This window comes from Cyanistes caeruleus, chromosome 5 (genome assembly GCF_971803275.1).
Source record: "Cyanistes caeruleus chromosome 5, bCyaCae1.hap1.1, whole genome shotgun sequence".
Lineage (NCBI taxonomy): Eukaryota > Metazoa > Chordata > Aves > Passeriformes > Paridae > Cyanistes > Cyanistes caeruleus.
The window spans coordinates 62,472,870-62,499,074 of NC_141705.1; the positions used below are offsets into that span (position 1 = coordinate 62,472,870).

The 26,205-nt window shown below is 40.2% G+C and overlaps 1 protein-coding gene across 33 annotated transcripts in view; it reads left to right on the forward strand.

Annotated features, from left to right (window-relative positions):
* ELF2 (E74 like ETS transcription factor 2) overlaps positions 1-26,205 on the forward strand; it is a 35,067-nt gene continuing 8,862 nt past the window's right edge. Inside the window, exons 1-4 of one of the 33 annotated variants that reach the window (XM_023926411.2) lie at positions 1-177; positions 612-782; positions 5,863-6,064; positions 7,042-7,207. In XM_023926411.2, the coding sequence (XP_023782179.1) occupies positions 5,984-6,064; positions 7,042-7,207 (247 nt within the window). In that variant the 5' untranslated portion in view covers positions 1-177; positions 612-782; positions 5,863-5,983. Of the gene's footprint in view, positions 364-611; positions 783-5,859; positions 6,065-7,041; positions 7,208-15,089; positions 20,143-20,198; positions 20,552-20,713; positions 21,828-23,463; positions 23,550-26,205 lie in introns of those variants that run through there. The other 32 variants (XM_023926409.2, XM_023926410.2, XM_086889839.1 and 29 more) reach the window with 32 other exon arrangements.

The following is a 26,205-nucleotide window of genomic DNA, read 5'->3' on the forward strand; positions in this document are numbered from 1 at the left end:
ACAGCGCCCCCGCGCGCCCGCCGGCGGCGGTGGCGGGCCGGGTCGGGCAGGTCGCGCGCTGCGCCCCCGCCCCTCCCGTGCGGGGCGGCCCCGGCCCGGCTTTGCCCGGGCGGCGCCGCCGCTTCCTGCTCCCGGCCTGGGCGGGCGACAGACGCGGCCTCTGGGCGCACGGGCACGGTAAGGGCGCGCTGTCGGCTCCTGCTGCCGCCGCGGCGGATGGGTGCTGACAGGCAGCAGCTGCCCTGTGAAGGGGCTGCGGGGCCGTCTCGGCTCGGGGGAGGCCATCGGAGTGTGTGGAATGGCCTCGAGGTGGCGGAGCCGGAGGTCTCTCCGGCGGCACCTCCCACCTACCGCCCTCCGCAGGTACACTTTCGGTTTCTCGCGGGGCGCGGCGGAGGAGCCGGGGCAGTCCCACTTCCCCCTGCGGGGTCTGCGCCCGCTGGAGGGGGCGGCGGGCGGTGCCTGGCGCTGTCAATGTAAACATCCCGAGGCAGCGCGGCCTCCCGGGACAGGCCTACAACCTTCCGGGCCGGGCTGTGCTGGGAGCGGGGCGGCGGCGGAGCGGGGAGGTGACTGGGGCAGCGCCAAGGGACAGCGCCTTGTTTACACAGGGCGTCGGGAGAACATGGCAGCCCGGGTGCGCTGGACACTCGCATGCGTGATCGCTCCTCCCGTGCCTCGTCCCTCGGATCGCTGTGCGCCCTGCGCTGCTTGCACCACGGATAAACAGCAGAAGTCTGGCGTACTTTCCTTTATACCGGGACTGTAACACGTCGTGCTGGGTGAGCCCAGTTCGTGTTTATCTGTTACCATTTTGGATGTGTTCCCTCTTGTCTCTCCTCACTTGAATAATTCAGTTTTTTATTTTGCCTGCTCCCTCCCTTATGGCTGGTCACCGTTACCTTCCTTGTGACTTTTCTTTAGTGATTTAACTTCTTTAGCAAAGACAGCACAACCTTATAGTAAGTTTAAAGACAGGTTCTGGGTCTAGTGTTTATTGTTTTTCCTTCTCCTCTCACTCCATCTCTTATAGTGGACAGGAATAGTTGCTTTAGGAAAGGTGCAGTAAAAAAGATGGTTCTTTTGTGTGGTGCCATCAGTGACATACTTTTCATCTCTCAGGTTTCGATAGTATCTGGTTCAGAAGGTGCCTAAAGTTTAGACTGTTACACACATCCTTATGTTCAGTAGTCTCATAAGCAACTCAGGGGCTTTACCTTTATAAAGCTGTCTAATTTAAATTTCACAAGTTTTTGACATCTAGAATGTGCTATCAAAGCTAATTATAGAATTTTTGCACACTGCTTCCTTTTAGAATGTGTGTTGGGGTTTGTTTTTTTAAACCTACATCCTCACCATTTAATTTAATCGTCTCTGTACTTTATTATGTAAAATGATGAATAATTCCTCCTTACTCTGACTTGTGGGGGAGTGGAAATGATTGTTAAGGACCAACAATCAATTTGGTGGAAAGAGAGGTAGAAATTAAAGGAAAGTATGCTGGACTTCTGTCAGGGGGAAGAGAAGGTTACAGGGTAACTTTAAATAGAGAGCAGTGGGAAGACAGCCTGCTAATAGGATGAGATGCAGATTCTTCTTTCAGAAGGAGCCTGCTGAAGCCACAAAGCTTTTTGCAGAACGTTAATAGTTTCTAACTGATTATAAGCTTACATGTTTTGGGGCTCATCAGCTTTAGCTATTGAGGTTTCAGAGCAAACTCTCGATGATCAACTTATCAAATTATATATGTAAGGAAGGAGGTCCTCTAGTGTTTTACCAGATTTGATGCATCATTAATTTGATACAGCGTAGTAGTTTCTGTGCATTCAGAAAAAAAAATATTTAATTTTTGTATGAAAACCTGAGAAGTATGGTGTGTGTAGGACTACTTTGCCCATCCCTTATTTTGATTAGTGTTTTATAAATTTTAGTGCTTGGTCTAAATTGTAAAGTACTGTAAACTGTATGGATTGTATGCTCCCCTGACCTTGTAGATGCAAAGATTTACTTTGTATCCTAGTTTTGATAAAACCCCTGCAACAAACTTTAGCGAGAAGTTTAGGGGTTTTTTTTCTGCTCAGACAGCTTTTTCAGTAAGTTAATTTTCAAGTTCTTAGACTTGTTTAGTTTTAGAAAAAGAAAGCAAATTTGCCATTTCTTCTGCACATGCCAGTGTGAATCAGATCACCAGAGCTGTAAATATGATCTGGGAAAACGTTTTTAAAAAGACTTTTCAGTCAACATGAAATGTTTTACAGTGTGCTATGGTTTATATGTATCAGAGTGATAGTGGCATTTATTGCTGTATTTGAGCTTCTGCTTATGAAAGAACACCTTAGTGCCTTTAGGAAGCCTTGGTCCTGTTAATGGATCCTGCAGTAATCTTGACTGGTGTATCTCTGCACGTATAACTAACTTAATTTTCAAGCCAACTTTCATAACTTTTTTTTCTGATGAAACTAAAAGAAGGCTGCTTTGAAAAAAAACAAAACAAAACAAAAAACAACTGTGTGCGTGATGCTACTGCTAGCTGGAGTCCTGCACTTGTGGTTGCATCTATGTAGGTATCTGCATAAATCTCTCCTCAAGATTTAGGATGTAACCTGAATAAAAGGGGGATGTTGTTCCAAGTAACCTTGTGGTGGTTCTAAGTACTGTAGGAACAGCTGCCTCTGGTCACTGCTACCCAGACTTCTGTGTGTTTGTCTTGTTTTCATGTAGGGGTATCTTTTTTCAACCATTGTGTTTTGAGTTGTTTTGTTTTGTTTTTTTGCTAGTTTCTTTTATAGTTAAAGTGAAAGCGTGCTAAAGCTATTTTCAGGGTTATATTTAGAGTTTTGTTTTGAAATCAATCCTAAATAACTTCACTTAAGGTCTGGCCTAAAAGAGATGACCTTCTCTACCATCCTTTCCACACTGTTTTTCAATTATCTTTTATTCTGTTGAGCTTCATGTTTGCTTCCCTGTTAGCTTGATAGGTGGTTGTGCACAGGGGAATCAAGATACTGTTTTTAGTGGGATATGTTCATCGTAGTTGTGATTTGCAGTGATGTTAAGCTTTCTGCCAGAAACACACAAGAACAGTTTGGATTTCTTGTAGGGACACACTTGGATATATAATGTAGGTGAGACAGATGTACTGTTCAGTATGTGAATGAACTGGTATTTTTCAGCCTTTATGACAAGTGCTTTGTAGACTCTGAAGACTTGCTCTAATTGGTTGTCTTGACCAGTGAAAGTTAGAAAAAAAATGAGTCTTTGTTGTGTGTTTTGTAGTCATAAATAGTTAGAAACTTCTTGCTGGTGACACAAAGTATTCAAGATTCAGAATTTTTAGTTTGGTTGAGGATTTGTTTTTTATTATTTGGTGATGGGAGCATGTAGACTTATTTTTGTTTTTCCATGAGATATGTATAAAAATAACAGCAAGGATGTTTTTGAGGTTGTAAGGGTTTTTCCAAATGTTTCAGAACTAGTTTTTCTCTGAATTTTCCATTACCAGGAAGAAAAGGGTGGATGTCAGAACTGTTAAAGTGTTTCTTTCAGAAGTATTAAATTTATTTTTTCTCCTCTGATGTTATTCTGTATTTCGCTTTATTGTAAGCATATATCCAGAGAGGAATTAAATTTGTAGTGTTCATTTCTTGTTTTTACTTTTAATCTTTCTGCAGGTTGTTCAGTATTTCAAAACCAGTTGGACTTTGAACCAGCTTATGTGCTACCTTATTGTATCACTGGGGACAGCCTAGTCTTTTACAAACCTGAATCATCTCTTACTTTAAGAGTCTGAGTCTAATTGTCTTTTGGCCTTTTTGGCTCACTCAGCCTTGGGAAATGTGAATTTCTGAGCTGATTCCTGGAAGTGACTCGGCAGTGTTTTCCTTTTACAGAAATCAAATGAACTGGGACTTACTAGAGAGAGGATGGGGAATAGATTCAGTGTCCTACTGAAATTTGAGGGAGAAGCAAAAAGTGTTCCATAGAAACGTGCTACATAGGGAAAGGGAAGAATGGAAATGCTGGTTCATTGAGAAAGGGCTGTATCTGTGGGAAACTCACATACATGTAGGTGTGTGGGTGTGTTTGAGTATCTGCTTTAACTTAGAACTTCCAAACCAGACTGAACTGAAACTCTTTTGTCTTCTTACTTGCTGATGAGTGGGCTTGTTGTTTTCTCTGCCCTGGCAGAGTTTTGAAAACATTGCTGACGGAATGTCAGTATGAAGTTCAAATCCTATTATATAAAGACTGAGTACCTTCATGGACTATTCCACGTATTCAGTCTGAAGGTACCATTCTTTTAATGAATGCTGAGATATAGCATCTCACACATTCTTCTGTGTACTTTCTTTCCCCTGTAAGGCCCTTACTAGGATTTCTGCCCCAACTGGAAAATGAGGATTATCATTTATGTTCCTGCATTGCCTTAACTTCATTTCTATAGGAAATTGGTGATTCATGTAGAGATAGATAAGCATAAAAGAAATCTAAATATTTTGTAACCTAGTAGACAGAAATAACATGTTTTTGAGAGAACCTGATCTTGTAAACAGATTGAGTGTTTTCAATTGCTGCAATTTGGCAGTTACTGGGCCACCTGTGTAGGAGTATAGTATGTAAAATATAAATATACAGTAGATGTGGTCTAGTATATGATTGTTTATTTGCATTAATATTTATTATTATTGATTGTTTGCATTAATATTCTGCATGAGAATGAAATTAGCTTAAGCTGAGGTACATATGAAGCACTGTATGTTCACGTAGCCACAAGTCTGAGTTGCAGGAATAATGCTGATGTTTGAAACAGGTTGGAATGTCTGTGCTTCCAAATTAAAATGCAATTTAACTTTTTTTGGACTTCTGTTTTGGGTCATGATTCATTGGCAATATTTCTTTTATGTATAGAAATGGAAAACTGTAGAAGAAGAAAAGGTTTTGCAATAAAACAGATTTTTAATTTTTTTTTTCTTCTGATTGATTTAGTGTATTCTTAAACAGTTATTTTTTTACTTTACATATTTTTGAATTTAAAGACTTTTGGAATAATTGATAGGTAAGATCTAGGCTTTTTATTCTAAAAATCTGGAGGGTGACAGGCATATATGGCTTCAAGAGATGCCTGTTAAAGGCTTTCTGGCCCAAGTCTTGTTTGGGGAGCAGAGGTCTTAGTTTTCTTCTTCATCAAAAAGTGATGCTAGCTTTACAAATGAAACAATTGAAAATAAAGTAGTAACTGGAGCGGGGGGTGTTGTACTGTTACAAATTAAATATAATTAGGTCATATTAGGTCATATTACAGTTTGGTCATGCTTTCTCATGTAAGGTGGACTGCCTATGTGAGCAAAAAAAGCCTTTTTTTTTTTTAATTGTGTATATTTTTTCTTTCTTTTGAAATGTATCTTATGCTTATTCCTTGCTTAGTTTGCATCTGGCTGGGGAGATCAGCATTTGTAATTTTTCTTACTGTAACCTTGCCTGCAGGAAGCCCAGTTACTCTGCAGGAATCCAAACAAGCATTTCCCTAAATGTGCAAGATTAGTTTAGTTTAAGCTGACTTCCTGCTATTGAAAAGCAGACTTACTGATTTCGCCCATTGGAGTATTTATAATTTTTTTCTTCAATGTATGTTAGATGGTCCTGTTTTCTTGCAGACCTCAGTGATTGTTGTAGCCTTTTAATGGATGGGTTTTCTTAAAAATGTTGGGCCAAATTCTGACCTTCATTATAGACCACTGATCTCATTGTTTGCTGATCCCTATTCTGATGTAAAGATGCAGTATGCAAGAGATTTCATAAACATTGGAAGACTTTTGAGTATAGATGATGCAAATAACTTAAAAATATTTTATGTTTCAGCAGCCTCTGCCTAGCTGTTTAAGAGCAGTGGATTGTGAATTCAAGCCTTTGATATCCTGAGGTTATCAGCATTACTATCTTCGAGTGAGATAACAGTTCTCAAAGAATCTTCGGGGGATTCACCATGACATCAGTAGTGATTGACAATGGAGGCCCTGCCCTGGAGTTTGACAGCAATGAAATAAAAAACCAAGAGGTTATAAAAGTAAATAGCACTTATTTACTATCAAACTTTGAAACCTTTTATCTTAATTTGAAAGACAATTTCGCTGTAAACTTGCTGTGAAAACAAATGAAATGGGTCTGAGATTGTTTTGTAAGGAGGAAGAGTGCAGCCATTTTTCTAATATCTTTTAGTAGAAGGTTTTGTTATCACAGCAGTGGGAGCAGTAATTTTTGAAACCTGCAGTACAACTGTAGACCTGGTTTACAAAATTATATTCTATACTAAGCATTCTTTAAAGATCTCAGATGAGTATTGAGGTATAGAACAAGTTGAGCAGAACAATACATGGACTCTTTTGAAGTTAGCCAGCACAGCATATTTTATTGTATTTTGCATTCTTATCAACAAATAATAAATATATTCTACTCTCTTGTAGCTTTTAATAAAGAGAATCTGTCAGGGATCTAAGTCTGCAACACTATAACTGATTATATGTGCTTTTACAGACATTTTGATCCTTAAATAAGTAGAGATGAGCATATAGGCTTTGAAGTAGCCAGTTCTTCTGTAATAACTTATGCACTTAACCCAAAATGTGTGTTTGTAAGACACAGGTTAGATGTAGGAATCTTGCAGTGCAAAGTCAGTCTTTGTTACCTTTCATCAAGCAGAGGGAGGAGAAACACTTCCCACAGCTGAGGGTCTTCATTAGAAAGTGTGCTCTTTTCTGCTATCTTAAAGCTGTCTTGTGCTTTAAATTTTAAGTCCTTAAACACAGGAAAATATCTCTGAGATCTAGAAAGCCCCCTCTAATGGCTGATAACTGTCTTTTATTCTCTTAATCTCTTGCTTTCGAAGAAAATTTCTTTTAAAAATATTTAAAATTACTATCATTATTCCATAAAGAATATAAGAACATAGGAGGAAAATATTGACATAGAATTCAATAGTGCAAGTATTTAGAGCATTTTTTTTTCTTCTCTTTTCTTCCTATTTTTTTTTTTTCCTTTCTATAGGAAAATGAGCCAGTCTCTGAATTCCCAGCAGTGGTTGTGGAGCCAATTCCTAGTGCCAGACTAGAACAGGGTTACGCTGCTCAGGTCCTGGTTTATGATGATGAGACTTACCTGATGCAAGATGTAGCAGAGGAACAAGAAATTGAGACTGAAACTGTGGAAACAGGTAGACTTACTTAATTATTTTCTTCCATGAGGTTTTGTTCTTTTAGAAATCCCCAAGGAATGTGTCTACCCACAAGATGGAGGTCTTGATGTGGGTTCACATCTCTTTCCTCTAAGTTTAGTTTTACTCTAGGCTTCATTAGTGACAGGATTACCTTGGCAGGTAAAAATGTCACGTTATATTCAGGGTGCTGCATTGTGACACTCTCTCCTCCCTCATGAGCAGGCAGATCTTCATTTATGTCTTTGCTACATACTTATGCAGGGAGTTTACTGGACAACTAAACTTGGATTTTTTAAAAATCAGCTGAGTCAGGAAGCTGGTTAGAATAGTTTTACACTGTGTGTGAGCCGCACAACTGCAGGGCAGTTGGAAATAGTAACTGCATGGCTCTATTTACCCCATCTTCCAACTCTTGCCCCTTCCTGTCTGTCCCTATCCTGCCTTTTTGGTGCAAGAGTTGTATTATTGCTGGTTTGGTTGCAGGAGTGGGTGACTAGGGGGAATGGAGTTGGGCTGTCCCTTTATGGGCAATAAGCCTAATAGATTGAAATTAACACATCTGTCTATAAAATAACAAGTTAGGAATGAAGAAAGGAGTGGACCTTTGCTGTGAAAGCTGAACTGCTTAGTGATAAGCACAAATCTTTCTGCATACCTTCTCTCCAAAGAACACAGTCAGGGGGGTTTGCATTTTCTGAGGGGCACAAAAGTATGTTTAAAGCAGAAACAAAAACTGTGAAGCTTTGTTGCTATAGCAGCCTAATAACATCTGACTGTTGGGCTATGATTCCTGCTGTCCTTCCCTCTTGCTCCCTTGTGTTGCCTCTCATACTTCTCAATGCTAATTTTGCAAGAAGAAAAATAGCAAGGAGACCCTCAAGTGTTCTGTATTTTTGAGTTAAATTTCTGCTGGATTAGCATAGTATTGGAGTAGGGAGTACATAGAACTGCAACCAAAGGACAGGTCCTGTTGGACACTCCATGTGTAACTGGTGAGACTCACTTGATGTAGGTACCATATGTTCCTATCCTGGGGTTGCCTAATTTAGAGCTGGAGTTTAAGTTCATGGTATCAGGAAAGCAAAAACAATGTGAGAGACTGTTTCAGCTGCTTAACTTGGCATCTCATTAAGTCTATATGCATTCCTACCAGATTATGTAAATTTCAGTGTAGATTTCTCAGTAAACAGAGGATGCAATTGCTCATACATCCTTTTCATGTTGGATGTTATCCTGTAGCACTGCAGCAAAAGTCACAGGCATCAACTTCATAAGGTGAACATAAACTAATGATGCAGGTTTTGGGACAGTACTTAAAATTCCAGTTTACTGAAATGTGTTTTGAAAGAAATACACTAATTAGAAGTTCAACAAATTAATGTAAAGAGAAGGTATGAAATCATGTATTTCTTAAACTTAATTTTTTACTATAATAATAAAACTTCAAAGATTAAGGTGAGAAGTGAGTGTGTTCTTCCCAGACTGAGTTTTACAATTTAAGTTTAAATTGTAAAATTTGAAAACCTTTAAGAGCTTACACTTGGAAGATTTTTAAGTATTTAGAAGTTGTTTTTTAAACATTAAATATGCTGTTTCTTGTAAGATTTCTGTAGATTAATGGCTAAATTAATGGCTAACAGAACGGTTCTTTTAGGATAAAGAGCTGCAAATGAACTCTGTTTTTAAGCATAATTTTATGGTCATAATAAACTGGGGGAAATTACAATTTAAAACCTGTAGCACTTCTATGGGAATAGTTTTATGTAACATACCATTCAAAGAAAGGGACGTGGGTGCTTCCAAGCCTTGATATTTGAAAGTATGGTCTTAAAATTTATAGGGCAGTTGATCTGATAATTTGGTGTCTGTGGCTGGAGATGGTAGGAGATGTCTTGACTGCATGTAGTTTGTTGATGATGTTGTTGATGTTCTTTTGTTTTCACAGTTTGACAATATATTCTTAAAAATTTAGTATGATGATATATTTAAATCAATGCAAATATTTACTTGTTTTAATAGTTTTGATCTAAGAATTAATGGACATTGAAAAGCCAGTAAACAGTGGGGAGAAATTAAAATTAATGAAGATTTTAAAAACTGTGAATGCACACCTGTTCCTACAGTCCATTTTTTAAGTACTATTTATGTAGTGTATATATACACTATTAATCCAGTGGGGTTTTCATGGTGTGATTACACATGACAATGAGTATTGGTCCTTGCACAGAGCTAATGTCCAGTATTGGTAATGTCCAGTATTGGTGAAAGGAGTGCTTGGGTTAGGCTGTTCTGAGGGAGGCAGTCTTGTGAGGCAGGTGTTGTGACCAACATGTTTTGGCACAGCCAGAGTCTTTCTGGATTATTTCTCATAAAGAGAGATAAGATGGGAAGAGAGTTAGTATGAAAGCACCGAGAAACATTCATTTTGGTAATGCACCATTATTAGCAGTGAATTGCAGGACAGTGAATCTGAGTGTGCTGTTTTTAAATTTTAATTTTGCAGTAGAGGTACTAAGCTGTGGATAGGTAACAATTTAATGCAGGAGAGAAGTGGTAACAGGTGCCATGGTAATTGTTAATGAGAAAGCTGGCTAAGGCAATAAACAAGGTACAATGTTTAAAGAGCATTTTAAGGTGTTAACCTTTTGAAGTATATACTTTTATTATGCTAACAATCCCAATTTAGAGAGGTGCAACAGTTTGATTTCTATACATCTTAGAAGAAAAATGTATTATTGCTAAAGTAGTCTCAATAGATTCCACTTAGTAAATGACAGAATTAATTGCTACAAAAATTTTCATGTTATTTGATAAATGTATTGTCGTTGCACCAAGAATGAGTAGACTTAATATCTTTTGTAGTTCTAGATTCTACAGACATCATGGTCAGTACTAAAACCCATCTTAAAGAATCCTTGGTGCTTGGGAAGGTGCCCTTTTCACATAATAACACCCTCCTTTGTCATTATCTTTCCTGTTGGCCATGGACCTGATTTTTTTCCCTTTCTTGTGGCAGTTCATTGGCAATTCCAGTGACAGCTGATTTATGGTGTTTATAGCATTACAACACACATTCAAATAGCCTCGGGCTACTTTACAGTTAATCTAAAGCTTCTTAATTTATTAAATTGTAGCATTATTCTAGCCTCCAGACATAGGGATCAGTACCCTGTGTGAAAAATGTTGTGGGGAAGATGCTATGGGAGAATTTACATAGGACACTAAAGAGATGATCTATGCTGTGCACTGAATGGTTCTACTTGTGGTTTGCTATTCTATGAATGGATTTGAGACTGTGTGGACTATGAAGACAGGCAGTGCTGAGCCAAGGTCAAAATCAGGATCTGCAATGTTTTTAATTAAAAAATATCTCACATTTATGAAAAATGTCTCACATTTATGAAACCACAATTCAAATAAAATATACTATATGATCATTATAAATACTCATGAATTTTTAGTTAATTCTAGCAGAGTATTGGGGTTTTTTCTCCCCATCAGACTATTTCTCACTACTAATCACTACTTGATTCATTAATCAAGGATCATTATTTATAATTAATCCTTTAACTGTAAAATCAATCTATTAACTACAGAAATAAAACCCAAGTGTCTTTCAGCAAACAAGAAAGACTTACTGGTTCATGTTGTATTTTTTCCGTAAAAAAATGCCTATTTGCTTGGAATAGAAAAAGGAATTTTCTAGAAAAAATAAAACATAGAAATATGGGTCACCTGAAATGACCTATGACATTCTTTGTGGAAATAGTGAGTGCCTGTTGTAATGATTGGAAGGGGAAATAAAATCTTTAGATTGACATAGTATTTAAGTTTGTTTACCTTTTTGTTTGGTATTATTGAGAGCAGTACCTTTAGATCATTGAGAACTGACTTACAGCCTTAAAATTTTGTTTACTGCAATAGTGAATGTGTTTATATCATAAAGGACATTTCCTTCTTAACGAGTTTTCTAATAATACTCAAATTTTATTTTCTTTCATTTCCTGCACAGTTTTTTTTGTCTGTAAAGTAATTAGTTCTTCAGTTTTAGGATTTATTCAACAAAACATTTGTAGCTTACATAATAGCAGAAGCTGCTTTCTTTAAAGAAGCAGTCAGTCTAAAGTTAACAATTTCTACAGTTCTGTTTATTTTGTCGCCACACAGAACCTGTAACATGGATATAACCTGTAACATGGTAATCTAATTTTGGAATTTACCATAGGGGCAGTATGGAAGATAACACAGTCATGTGAGCAGATCTTAAATGTGGAGGATGCCTACTCTTTTAGTTAACTAAGACATGTATTTCAGTATTTCCACTGTAGACCCTGATTTAATTGTTTTAGTGACTCTAACATCTCGTATGAATAGTATTTTTCCCCTTATTTTTTTATTAATCATCAAAGCACCAAGTACAATTTTGGGATTTATTTTTTCATCATAGCTGTAAGATAAAAGAAGAAACAAAATTACTATTTTCAAGAAGCTGAAATATCATTCAATTTGTGAATTGTACCAGAGTTTTTAATTTCATGTACTATCAGAAATCCTCCCTGTGTTAAAAGCCTGTTTTGACTCTAAAACTGTTATTGCCACATGGGAGTGGAAGATCTGCATGAAAAAAATGCAGACCTGAAAATTACCCTTTCCAGGATGGAAAAAATATTGGGCTACAAAGAGCAGCAAGTTCAGTTGAAACTATCATGTAAAATTGATAGTGATTCTTAAGGAGGAAGGATGTTGAATAGACAGGAAGTTTAGGCTTAACTCTCCCGCAGTTAAAGCAAATGGATAAATAAAATACATACATTTTCAGAGGAAATTTCAGATTACTAGTTACACAGTTATCACTATGGGAATCAGCTTATGTCCAGTCTTTAGTTACTGCCTGTTCTTCTATGTTTTCCCTTACTATGATTAAAACTGCTATCTTCTAATGTCTCTAATAGAAATTTAAGCCTGTGAACCCTATGGTTTCTCAGATAATTTTTCATCAGTTAAATATCATCTACTAAGAACTCAGTATTAGATCTGGTTAGAATCTTACCTTTTTTATTATGGTATGTGTGTGTAAGTGATGGATAAAGCAGTGTTATCATTAATTCTGGCCAGACATTATTTGATTGAACTGCCTCGTAAGAAAAATGAGTTAACACACTCTCGTGTACTTTTTGTTAGTGCTGACATACCCTATTGACTGAACTTCTTTTTCTTACACTGACAGCTCAGTGTGACACACATGCAAAGAGACCATTTGCTTTAGAGGACAGTGCTGATCACAAAAAAAAAAAAGTTTGGGCATTCTAACAACTTGATTAAACTGACATTTTGAGTTGGCACTGTCTTCCTCAAAGAGCTAAGATGAAGCCTATTAGGTAGATAAACAAGATAAAACCGCTTGTTCTAGTGCAAGAATTAGATGTGTCCTATACATTAATTGGTTAAGAATTTGTCGTTTGGATGTCAAATAATTTTATTTTTCACACCATGCTGCTACTGCTGCTGCATCCGTGTGAATTCTTATTTTGCCAAGAAATCCATTGCACTTTTAGTAGTTAAATGTTGATGATACCGAGGCAAAATTATTCCCCTCCTGTTGTGTGTGCTTGGAGCAGTTATGCCAAGGTTATATACATCTGTTTTCAGTAACATTCTTAATTCAGAAACAAAATGCAACTGCAGCTTAGATTTTGTGTCATCTTTATTTAGATCCCTTTTCTGAGAAATTAAAGAAGAGAGCTCTACAACTGCTCTGTGGAAGATAGTATTTTAACATAACAGTAGCAGCTTGGTTGTGTTGTCCAGTTCTTTCTAGATTTCAAGTTTCTGTCTTGCAACTTTCAGTGCTCCATTCATACTGAAAGCATGCTGCAAGATATTTTGTGATAAAGACTAATTTAACTTCATATTTCAGACATAATTTTTATTTTCTGAGGCTGATATACGGCTAATTCAATGGTTTGCTAGTGTGGGGCATTATGGGTTGAATTTCAGATGCATAGATGGATTTTCCTCCAAACTCCCAACTCCAGTTGCAGCTGGGAGTGAGAATTTGTAGGTTGCTACTGTGAGGACTCAGCCACAGCATTTTATGAATGTAAGCTGAAAATTTTGGCGTTTTTTACCTTGAAATTAGAATGCAGTGGAGCATCCAAACCCATTGTGGTATGAGTGCACAAGAGTTAGTGGTGTTTATTGATCAAAAATTTAGTGACAAAGTATTGAAAGTAATAATTTTTAAAAGTGATCTTCATATTAAATGGGACGTTGTAGTTGACAAAAAAATGTAGGATGAGAATAAAGCCGTATGTCTTTGAGCAGGACATTTAGTCCTTAAAAACATTCAGTGGACTTACAGAATAGATGTTTGTTGTTATCAGAAAAGCTTTAATTTTTAATTTAATAAAAGCTTTAAGTACTTATACATCTTAGACAGAGAAATTGCTCGAGTGTTGCATAGTTTCTATGCCAGCCTATTACCACTCTCAAATGCTATTAATTTTGAAAAAATCATATAGAGTGCTATGAAAATATCTGACGTATCATTGTCTAACAGACTGCTCTGGAAATAAAGAATTTCCTTACAAAGCAGGGAAGTGTAGGAAGTATAAATATCTATTGTTTGTGGGTTGGTTTGTTTTTTGGGTTATTTTTTTTCAAGACGGCTGAATTTTCTTACTTTGCGTGCACAAGTAATAATGCTGGAATGTACACACTTGCTATTTTTATTAACTCTTTTTCAGTTTGTCAGAGGTAGTGCCAAATCCAGAGGATACATTTGTTTTTTTCTGTTTGGAATCATTAATTGCTGTATGAATAGTGACATCAGATCCTGAGTCCACTCAAAGGTGCAGATTGTGACAGACATTTGGCTTTGGTATTCTTAAGACTTCATAAGGTACAGTCGAGAAAGTGAGCTTGGCATAGTCATGGACCACTTTCCTCAGTATTTCCTTTTGTCTTCCAGGGACACTTTGTGGTTATTTTGCTATCTGGGCATTTTCTAGTGTCAAATCCACAGTGGTTACTAATGATTGTGTTGATGTGCTGATAAAACAGATGGCTGCATTTTCTTGTATGTTTTCTGACATTTAACTGTTAAAAATGCTTCTTTGTATTATTACCTTTGCTATGCAATAATAGCTAGCAACAGTGATGGCCTGCTGTTGAAGACAGCAGCTACTTCTGTAATTATTAGATGGAAATTTCTTTGGGAGCCTGGGAAAAACTGACCTTTCTGTAACTTTAAAATTAGTAGATTATTTGGGCACTTGGGACAGGACATGCCTGGACTTCAAAAAGCTGCAAGTAATTTCAGAAGTGGTTGGCATTTCAGGATTGTTGCTCTGTTACCATTTGCAGTTATGTAGACTGCAGATACTGCCCTCAGACTGTGATAGGTTGATGCTGGCCAAACGCCAGCGCACCGACGAAAATAATGTATTCATTTTCTTCTCCTATAGTAAAGCATAGGAGGGGGAAAGAAAATTCATGGGGTGAGATAAGGATTAGGGGAAAAACACTTTAGGGGCAGAACAGCCTTAAAATTTTAGAAGGTATAAAGAAAAAGTTATTAACAGAATTAAAAGAGGATAATGAGAACTAAAAATGAAACGTTAGAATTCCTCACTCTTCCCCCCCCGCCCTTCTTTCCTTCCCACCGACAGCACAGGGAGACAAAATGTGGGATTTTTAGTCATTTTGTCACTTACAAAGTCTTCAGTTCACTTAGGGAAAGGAGTCCCTTTTGCTATGCTATGCTCTTTCCTACGGGAAACAGTTCTCTTGTGAACCTGGTTTTAATTTTCACGGCTAACAGTCCGCGCGGAACTTGCTTGCGACGTGAAGTCCCTCCCACAGGCAAAGCAGTCTTTCCACAACTGCTTTTCGTGGGCCATCTTGCTTATGGGGTGCAGTTTTTAAGGACGAACTTCTTCGAGTATAAAAGCAAGGGTTCTCTTCCTCTATTTCTGAAAGCAAGGGTTTCTTTTTCTCTGTTCAAGCCTCTCACCAGATCACACCTTTTCAACATCCACATGTTCTAGCACGAGTGCCTTTTTCTCATGGGCTGTGGGTGAATGCTTCATCCCCGCATGCACTTCATGAATTAGGGAAACAGTTCGTTGTGTTATAGTCCTCACCACGGCTTGCAGAAGAATCTCAGCTCCGATATCCAGAGCACCTCCTCCTCCCTCTCCCTCTTTTGCACCTTAGTGTTGCTATATTGTTCTCTTAACGTTTCTTCGTTTTTTTTTCTTTTCTCTGACTCGGGAGAGAATTGGTGTTTGTAGGTTCGTTTGTTCTCAAGTTCTATCAATTGAAAAGTTTCTATAGAGCTCTGCAGCGCTGAAAGGTTACTCCTGACCAGGCTCCGCAATTGGGGAATCGTTCGGCTTGCTTCGCTGTCTGTTGGTTCACGTGGTCTCCGCCAGCCCTGTGCAAGCCGCACCAGCTGCCGGCTGCACTCCGCGCCTTTTCTTAATGCGGGACACGGAAAGAAGAAAAACTGCTGCCGCTGCTTTTGTCTTTCTGTCTGCAGCATGTCTGGTTAAAAGCAGCTAAGTAAATAAAGTCCATTGCGAGCCATGCCGAGACAAACGCATCCACGCGGAGCCACTCCGGCTGCATGGTTGCTCACGATACCAGGATGACCCCTGGTCCAGCGGCCCCCTCTGGGAAGGAGCCCAGGCCAGCTCCCCCGGGACAGGCGCGTGTCAAGCCCCCTCCCCCTCCCCCCTTCTTTTGAGAACAGAGAGCAAGAGAGCTTCTCGCGCTTTTTCATTCTTAAATATGTTATCATAGAGGCGTTATCAGCTTTTTTCTAATTGGCTTATCAGTGTGCTAATTCTCAGAGCTAGCTAGCGATTGGTTTTGCCAGGCTCGGAGGAAGCTGCTAGCAGCACCTCACAGAGAACCGCTTCCGTGGCTGACTTTTTCCCTCTTCACCACAAGTCAATTAATGCAAAACCAGCATACAGGTTGCCATCTACCCTCCTACTTACTTAAATTAACTCAAACAACTCACCTCTGTAAGAATAAGCAAGTGCTTTATGGTAATTGCCTTTTCCCAGGGTAGCTTTGTCTTACTAGAACACAACTGGAATCCTCTGTGGCTAAAATTAATTAAATGCACATAATTTTTTTTCTTTTTTTTTTTTTCTTTTCTGATTTGCTGTCAATGGAAGCAAAAGATGCCATTGGAAGGCTGTACTTTTAGCATTTCAAGCTACAGTGCTTGTGAAGTAGTTTCCCAAGAGAAACTAGTCGGTTATCAAAGAATGTTTTCATCATGTTTGTGAGAGTTTCAGGAAACACAACTTTGCGTAGGAGACTATGGGAGTGGAGAATGACGATTCCTCTATAAGCACTGAATGTCCTATTAGTTTTGAGGACTGTTCAAGGAGATGCTTAAGATAATTGATGATTCTATTCCAATCCAAGTCTGCAAATCTGATGAAACCCACCAGTTTTTCATATTTTGAATTTACATCTCCTGTTCGGGATGGAATTAGTCACATCCAGCTGGTTTTTTTGAGTTGTCTTGGTTTTGCAGAAGAATCCGAATGAGTTTTAGCTGGTGTATATTGCAGAGAATAAGTGATACATTTCCTTTATTGTGAACAAAGTTGTCCATATCCCTTACCCAGAAAGCATGAGCTGATTATTTTATTCCTGTGTTTATACAAGTATGGAGATACAATTCACTTGTCTTGCAATTATTTAAAGCTTATGACAAACAGGACTGTAGTAACTAGAAGCATAATTGGAATGGTAACTTTCCAGCTTATTAGACATTTTGACTGGGTATTTTTCATGGCAGTTGGTAAATGTAGTATGTAGGTTGACCTGGCAATCTTGACAGCTGAACTTGTACATTAAAAAATTACAATAAAGTTTAGTCTCTGTATATTAACAGTAAAAACAAACAACCCCCCCCCCCCAATAAACTAGGGTAAATAAATATGTTTCTGTCTGACACAGACTGATGCTAGTTGGAAATCTGTTACTCTACTACTACTTTTTTTTTTTTTTAACTTTTTTCATGCCAGAGAAATAAAATTTCTGCAATTTCCTGTGGCCCTGGTCCATTAGAGTATTTCCTGCTTCATTGGGCCACCCACTGAGTAGATTTTGTGGCCCTCTTTTTTAGCCTAAAAAGGAGACTTTAAAAGAGATTAAAAATTTAAATGAATATTTACTCTTTTTCCTGTTGACTATCTTCTTTTTTCCCTGAAATAATAAAATTTTATTATTATACTAAATCAAACAGTATTCATAAAGTACTAGAAATCATATCATTTAAGCAGATGAAACTGTAGGACTTTAGGAGAAAGTTGCATTCCTCCTTAAAGACAAGTGTTATTATTTAATACTAATATAGATAAGGTACGCACAGGTCACTTTAAAATTTGTTGTGGCTTTTTGGATATTAATCTTGAAAGTGCACAGACTCAGATTCTTTTCATTTTCAACTGATTGGAATCCCTTGGGTATCCAGTGATATTCTCTCTGTGTATGATCAGAGAGAGGGAAGAATCAGAACACTTGTTTGCAGCTGTCCATTTCATGTGCACTGGCAAACACTGTGCCAAGTCTGTGCCTGCAGTAGTAAATAAGTGCTACTTAGGAAACTGGTATTAAACCAAGAACTTCACGTTTAATACTCTTTTTTCCAATTTTGGATCTATGGGGTTTGTCAAAAGTTAGACAATGCCAATGCACTTAATCAAGGAGTCCACACATCTCAAGCAAAAGTGTATTGGGTATGAGTCAAACACTTCAGTTTGTGACTGAAAGCTGCAATCAGTAAACAATCCTCACTGAATTACATAGCAACCAAAAAAGGAAAAAACTGAGTGCACCTTTTCCAAAGTATGGTAGTGTGAACTCACTATTGACAATGGATGTGGATCTTGAAAGGCATTTAGCATCTCAATACAGCTTTTGACCTGGATCTAAACAGACAAACTTTTACACTGTATTTTATTGCTTGAAGTGTGGGTAAATTACAGTTTTTAACAACAGGAGGTACAGAGGACAAAGTGACAGGACTACATGGTTATTTCAGTATTCTGTACATAAGCTGAAGCTATGGTGTTGCTCAACTACTCCATGTAAGGCTTCCACTTCAATCTGAGGATAATGAAGGACTATTAAATTTTATTGCACATTTAAGTGTGTGCCTACCAAAAGTGAAATGCCTTTTCTTGGGCTTGCCACTAGGAAAATTGCTGCTAGAGAATATAGCAGTGCCCTAGTGGAAATATGCTGATGGAAGGAATTCTTATTAGTACTGCTAACAACTCTCTGAATAACAAAAACTGACAGTAGCACTCTGCTGTTGGCAAAACTGGATCTGCATGAGAGCTTTTTGCCTTCACAGCTGGCTAGTTGCCTTTTTTGTCCATGTTTCTGGCTGAGGAAGGATCTTGACTGGCAAAATTTTAGCACAGACTTACCCTTAGATATCATGGCCTGAGTGTGAGAACAAATGATGTTGCATGCAGGTCTTGCTCTTTATCTGATGAGGCACTGAACAAATTTAATTTCTTACACCCAGGAATAGATGACTTCTGTATACAAACTGCCTGATTTTTTTATTTATTTATTATACATATGTATAACTAAAATAATTAAATGTATTCCTATAATGTCTTGAGAGTTGTAGTGGAGGAGTAGGATTTGTCAAGAATTTGAAGCACTGAATTTACCAGCTGGAGTTGATTTTTCCTGGATACTATTTTGTGATTTAGGTGCTGGGGAAAATTGCTTCTAAATTATTCCTTCTGATCGAGGTCCTAGGACTACTGAAACTTGAGAGGGGAAGAGTTTGTGTATTAGATTGCAGCTGGACCCCTTCACTTTCTTTTAATCAAGCTGTGAAGATGTGTTCAAGGAAGGCTCTGTAGGCAGCAAGTGTTTGCTAGATTCTTGGCTTAACAATGTTGGCCTACTCAGGTGTGTGTGCGGTGTTAATGAAGGAATTCTTATGTGTAATTTCCATGCATAGCTCTGTGTAAGACATACTTGGCTTTTCTTGGTGCACCTGCTCTTTGCATGCAGCTCTGAAGTTTTACCCTGGGAGTAATCAGCACAGAGAATGGGTGGGAAGTGTGGAGAATGTTTTCTCTTGACTGGTGCCTCTGTCCAGGGGCCTGGCAGGTAATGCTGCGGCATTATTGATGCAGGTGTTCTTCAGGGCATGAGGATGCAACCCTAAAAAGTGGTGGTAGTGGTTTGGGGGTTTTTTAATTAAGAGAGCAATGAAACTTGTTTCTCATCCCACAAGAGATGAAGGATGGATGGGGCCTCTGGTTAACTGGAATAACTGGATTGCAGGCACGGAGGACCGAGCTTTTCTGGCAAGTTTTTACTAACATAGGTGCCTCAGGGACTTGTCAAGGAGAAATCTTTTTAATCCGTCAGCGGTCGCCTCGGTGAGGACTGTCCAGCTTATCCCGGTGCGCGGTTTGTCCCGGTCAGAAACTGTCACTGGGGCACGGAGGTGCGGATGGCCGAGGGCTGTGGAGAGATGGAGCGGAAGGCGTTCGGGGCAGTGCGGAGCCTGTCGGGCTGCGCTGCGTCCTTGCTCTCGGACGTCTTTGGAGCCTTACGTGGAGGCGCTGCCTGCGCCGCGGGGCAGCCAGCGGCTCCCCCCGCTCGCGGACGGCCCCGCGCTGCGGCGGCAGCCGGCGCGGCACTTCCTGTTTGGGGCTGGCAGCGGAAGGACCGTGCGCGCCGCCCCGCAGGAAGCGCTCCCGCCGCCGCGCGCCGTGGCGGTGAGCGCTCCGCCCGCCCGCGGGAGCGCGCCTCGCCGCCGGCCCCTGCGCGCGCCCGCCCGTCAATGTGAAGCCGCTCCGGCAACGTAAACATGGCGACGTCCGTGCATGAGGGGCCCACGAACCAGCTCGACCTTCTCATTCGGGCCGGTGAGTTGCGCCGCGCGGGGCAGACGCGGGGTGGGAGGGGGGACGGGCCGGGGCGGAAAGGCGCGGCGCACGGCGTGCTCAGGCGGCGGGCGGGAGGCAATGGAGGGCAATCAGGAAGTGATCACCTTGGTAGCGGCCGGCCCAGCTAGCGGCCGACCCGCGGCACTTGCCTCACCGCGCGGGCGGCACTGCCGGGGTCGCTGCGCCTGGAGTTGCGGAGGGGTGTGCGGAGTTCAGCAGGGTTTTGGAGGCTAGGGCGAGAACCAGGAAGTGCGCGAGGCTGTTGTCCACCCCCCTTTACCGGCCCGCTCCGAGCGCCGCCGCCACGCTGTCTGAGCGGGCAGGCCGAACGCCGCCGCGCACCGCACGTAGGGCCGCGGCCCAGCCTCCCCGGCCACCGCAGCCCCGCGTGCGTTTCCCGCTATCTGCTGCTTTCCCCCCGTGCCCTCTTAAACTCTGCTCTAGCGACGGGGCGGGAGGAGGCGCCGCCGGCGGGGCCGCGGCCCCACGTGTGCGACGCGGGGGGGCGGTGGCGCCCCCTCCCCCACGCGCGCCGCGTAGCGGAAGCGGCGCGTTCCCCGGGGCCCCGCGCGGGGGAGGGGCCGCCGTCGTTGGCGGGTGGGGTGCTCTGGCTGCCAATGGGCGCGCGGCTGGGGCAGGAGTGGCGGCGCGGCGCTGGAGGCGCGCACGGCACCGGAGGAAAGCTGACTGTAAACACGGAAGTAGCCGCTCCGCCGCCGCACGTGGCCGCACCTGCCTGCCTGTGGGCGCCCGCGACGGGTGGGGGAAGGGCGGGCGGTTGCGTCGCCCCGGCCGAGCCTACCCTCCGGGCAGTCCCGCAGCTACGGTAGGGTGAGGAGGCACGCGGTGGCGGGAATTCCGTTCCCTGCCGCCGGCCCGTGCAGGTGCCGCCCTTTCTCTGGCCGCTCCTCTGAACCATCAGACCTTGCAGTCCTCGGGCCCAGCTGCTGCCCGGACATGGGCCGTTTACCCAAGCTGTAGCACTTCCTCGGTGTTGGGTTCAGAGTCCTGCATGGTTTGGCCTCTTTCCGTTTTGTTAAATCTGTCTGACAGTAGGATACTGTAGTGATCCCAGGACTTGTCTTAAAGTGTGGTAAAGCCCTGGAGAACGAGCAAGATTACAACTGACCCAAACCTCAAATGCAGTGTCAAGCACTCAGTTCTCCACCGAAGTTGTACCAGATCTGATTTTATTTTTGCCTTTACAATATGGAGCTTAACTTCTAAAAGTAGTCCTTGGAACCATAAACTGTAGTGTCGAGCATTATAGGTAATTAATTGTGCAGTAGCTGCACATAAATTTTCAGAGAGAGTCAAGCTTAATACTGTCTTTGCATTGACATGGCAGTGGGTTTTTACAGTCCTAAAGGTAAATGCTCTGTCGTTTACCAATGTATTAACATATGCTTTCAGAATGGGCCAAGTTACATAATCATAATTTATTTTATTTAATGTGGAAAAATACCCAGGGTTTTTGGAGGCGGGTGATCCACACCCCAGACAAGCAAAAATACCCCACTATAAAGCAGTGAATAACTGTTCTGCTGCATAACAAATGGAGAGTAGGTCCTAAACATTCTGACGCAGGGATCTACTGGAGCAATAGCTTCACTTTGCCAGTAGAACAGCTCTCATTTCTGTAGGTCTCACTGCTGCAGATTTCAGTGAGTTGTTTTTTACTTTTGATTGTCCTGAATAGAGAACATTTAAGTAGTTCATTGTGCCAACACCTTCTTAAGCCACTGTAACTAGATTGCTTGAGAGTAAGCCTTTAGATAAATAATGGATGACCTTTGCATTGCTCTTTCTGATGTCCTTTGTCATACTCATATCATTAGCCCAACCTGCTAAATTCTATTTTTTTCCATATTTGTATTGCAGCGAGTGATACCTATGCATGTCTAGTATATTACAGTAGATAGTATTCCTGTCATCATACTAACAAGATACCATATCTGTTTACTTAGTTTTGTATGTACATGATATCACGTGGATTTACGTGAGGAATTCTTTATCCTAAGGGATTATGATAATTATATGTTGCCTTTTCCCCATGGTTGCTTGTTTCAGTGTTGACAAAACTTCAGTGTTTAATAACTGCAGGAAGTAAGATGGACCAAAATTGTTACTGCTTAGTGTTATCTTAATTGCAGTTGTAAGAGCAACTCCTAAATGACTTTGCAAAGATACGTTTTGGCTTTGTAGTTAGTATTTCTGCCAATATTGGGCTGATGACATATGGCTCACCGAGAAATAAGTATTTTGAGATGGTTGCTCTCATCTTTCTTACTGTTTTGCCTTTATGCAGTGAGTTAGGCATCATCCTTAAATTGTGTGCAGCTGAGAATCTGCTGAACAGAGGCAGGCTTAGGGAAATACTGAAATACATAAGAAATTGTTTTTTTGGTTTCTGAATAGATGTTCATCATAAAACAAGCAGTAAGCAAAAGAATGCTGTATTTTCCAGTCAAGTTTTGCATTCAGAATGATTTCTGTGTATTGCCTGTAGAGGGAATTCAGTTGCTTTTGATTAAGATGTCATTTGAGTACTATTACTAACTTCCACTGCTGTTTTTAAATGCTAAAATAAAACAAGCACGTGAATGCCAGTAGACTTTAATGGGGTTTGTTAATGTATGTGTAGTCATTCTTTACTGAATTCCATGCTTGGAATTGTGAATTCTTCATTAAAATGTGGCTTTGGTTGCTTGATAGTATTAAAGGGTAAGCTATTGCAGGTGCTACAGTTGTTTGCCTTGTAAATGCAGACATTGATAGTACTTCAGGTTAAGGTTAGGGCTGAAGTGCAGTGCAAAAGAGTACCATTTTGAAAATTTCAGTCTGTCTTTTCAGCCTCATAAATTGATTTCACAAATTTTGTTAAGCTCATGTTAAAAGGGGAGACATTGTAACCAAATGGACATAGTGCCACTGTTTGTTTTTTTTTTTCTGTAAAGCTAAAGTACAGCCCTCTCAGGCTTAATTACAAACTTGGTATTTTGTAACAGTTGTTGAGAACCGTGAATAATTACTTTACACACTACTTGGGTAGAAAGTGGAGCAAGAAGATATTAGGTCAATAGTGAAGATAGACATCAACTAGCCTAGATACCTATTTATACTTTAGATTTTAGGTTGTTTTCTGAGGTATTTGTTTTTCTGTAAATAGATAAAAAAAAATTAATGAAATATTTTAAAATAAAGTGCCAAGGACTCAGATTCTTTCATAAAAGCAATAAGATGAGATTTGACTTAAAAGAATGGAAGATAAGTGGTGGTGCTAGTTCTGATGTGTTCTAGATCAGTAAATGGCAGTTCTCACGTTACTCAGTTACCAAAGTGTGGAAAATTTACTTCATCCACATAAACTACTTTGCTTCATTTGGGTAAGTGACAGTTCTTTCTGAAATGATTGTATAATATAACAGTCCTATACTTTATATTGTTTACAGAAACAGTACAATCTATTTTAGCTTTGTGGTCTTTCAGATAGATGATAGCATAAATAGAAATAATAGAAATATAATTGGGCTTTTTTAGAGAAATGGGTGATACACTTCAGTCTTTGATTAGAAGTGTTTCTGTCCATTGTGATACTTGTATATCAAAATCTTGGGAAATTGTGGTTTTTTAATTATAGTATCCTACTCTGTTGTTTTGCTTTCCACCCCCCCACCCCCCATCTCTTTTGTGAGAAGTATTGTGGTACAACTGTAATTTAGTTGATGACACTTCATCTAATCATCTGGAATAAGAGCCGCTTATTTTTTCTTGTCCCATGCTTTCTCTGAGAGAGCCTGTTCCCCCACTTCATCTTTTATGATGTCTTTTTTAGGTTTCAGAATCATGTCTTTTATCTGAACACTCTGACGTGCTGTCTTCTGTTGGACATTTTCTAGCATGTTAGAAAGATATTTTACATATATTTGTATTAAGATACAAGTTTCTCCTTTTTTCTTCCCACTGTGTTGGTGCAGTAAATATTGCCTGTGAACAAATGCAAACTCCTGATGTTCACTGGGTAGACAAATGCCTCTAACGCTAAAACTATGTACTGGGTAAAGGAGAATTAGTTATAGCTGGGAAGACTTGAAACTTGGTAATAGAACTGAATTTAGTAAGTGTTTTAATAGCTGTCGTTTTGGCAATGTTAAGTTAGTTAGCTGTCATGACAGACAGCATGTGTTGTTCCGGCCAAAGCCAGAAGTGTTACTATTTTTTGCTTGTTATTTTTTTAGGTGACAGGTTTAGTGGAGTCCCAAGTAGCTCCCACTGGAAAAGCATTTGTGAAGTGTGTATTTTCAAACATCAGAGGCTTTTGTATAGTCGATAGTGCTGTTTTTATTGGAAACGGAACAGTTGCTTAGGGGAGAGGTCGAGTGGCTCCTTTGCTCTGCTGTTACAGTTTTGCAGTCTTAGTCCCTAATGCTGGTTGCATTTTGTTTCCCTCCACCTCAGTCCTTCAGCAGAATATCCTAGTACTGGAAAAGTACATAGATGGCTTTCTGTGTCTTTCTTTGCCTTGTTCCTGCCCTCTACCAAGTACCTCTTAGTTGTGGTGCAGCATCTGAACTGTTCTCTGTAGGAAAATTTTGTGTACTTTTAAGCATTTAGGAAGTAGTGAATTCAGTACCCTCTTACAACTGAAGTTTGTCAAGTAAGTTTGAATTTCTTTACAAAAGTCCTTTATATACTGAACCTAATGGCACAGAAGCAGCTATCTGGTTGGAGAAACTTTGCTGACATGCTTTGAATCTGATTGCATGCATTAGAATAATAACATAAAAAATACTGATTTGGACTTTTTAATTTCAGTAGTACTGTAGAATTTATACGTTTTTTAACAACTATCTGAATATTGTTTCTGTAGTCTGATAATCAGTGAAATTTTTTATCAGGTAGATGGGGGAAACTTGGTCATCAAATTCTGTGCAACTGAAACTTTTATTTAGAAAGAGAAATGTTTATGCAGAGGGTTTCCTGCAGGGCCGCTCTGTTACAATGCAGGTGGTCAGCCATTTAACTTTGGATATGCCCAAAAAGCTGCTTGGGAAAGAAACACCTGGTCAAGCATGGGTAGCATCCAGGGGCTGCAGCTGGGGAAAGGGCTCATGTGCAAAATTCGTGCTGGTTACCACTGGTTATTCAAGGAACAGAGTGCACAGTAAAGACCCTTGCCTGATTTTCCTGTGCTCTTAGGTAGGCTTTTATTGTTCACAGCCTAGAGTGGAGTAGTATTGGAATGTCAGCTTTAAACAGGCATCTACTGTTCCAAAAAAATAAACCCCTCTAAATAGCATCTCAGGCCATAGCTATTAGACTGTAGTGGGGATCCCATCAGCCAGCAGGTGGGCAGCAGGCTGGTTCAGCAAGAACTTTCAGTCACCTGTAATTTTGCATTTGTGCATCTTCCACATTTCATCCACTTTCAGTTTCTGGTTGATACGTTTAATCTGCTGGCTAGTAGGTTTATTGAGTTTTTAACCCCTGCATTTGAAAAAACTGCAGCATGCTGGAAGGCTTTTACCCCCATGTGAGCCTGTAGGGAATCTGTGTGATCTGGTGTTTCCTTAAGTGAGAAGCAACTCTGACATTATGTTTCCCTGTTTTTCACTAAACAAACCTTGAGTTATTTCTTAGAAGTTTTGTCTTGAAGTTTTTGTAGAAAATTATTCCTAAATCCTCTTTAGTTCTGTGATACTAGAGATAGGTGACTGCTTAAGCTAAAGATAGATCTCTTGATTGCTGGCTGCCTTGCTGGAGTGGTTCAGCTTAGAGGAGATGGCTATAAATGGAAAGAGTAACTGAAGAGAGACAGCTACCTTGGCCAGGGTGTGGATAATGGACAACAGGTGTTTTTGCAGTCACTGCTTTTCAAAACCTTTAGAAGGGAGAGGAATAGGGAGTTAGCTGTGAACAGAATTGTAGTTTTACATGGTACGTTGGGGGTTTTTTTTAGTGTTGCTGCCATGTTCAAGGTGCTGTGATCTGCACTGTATCAAACTTAATTGTGCTCTCTTGAAGTTGCATTGTTTTTGATTG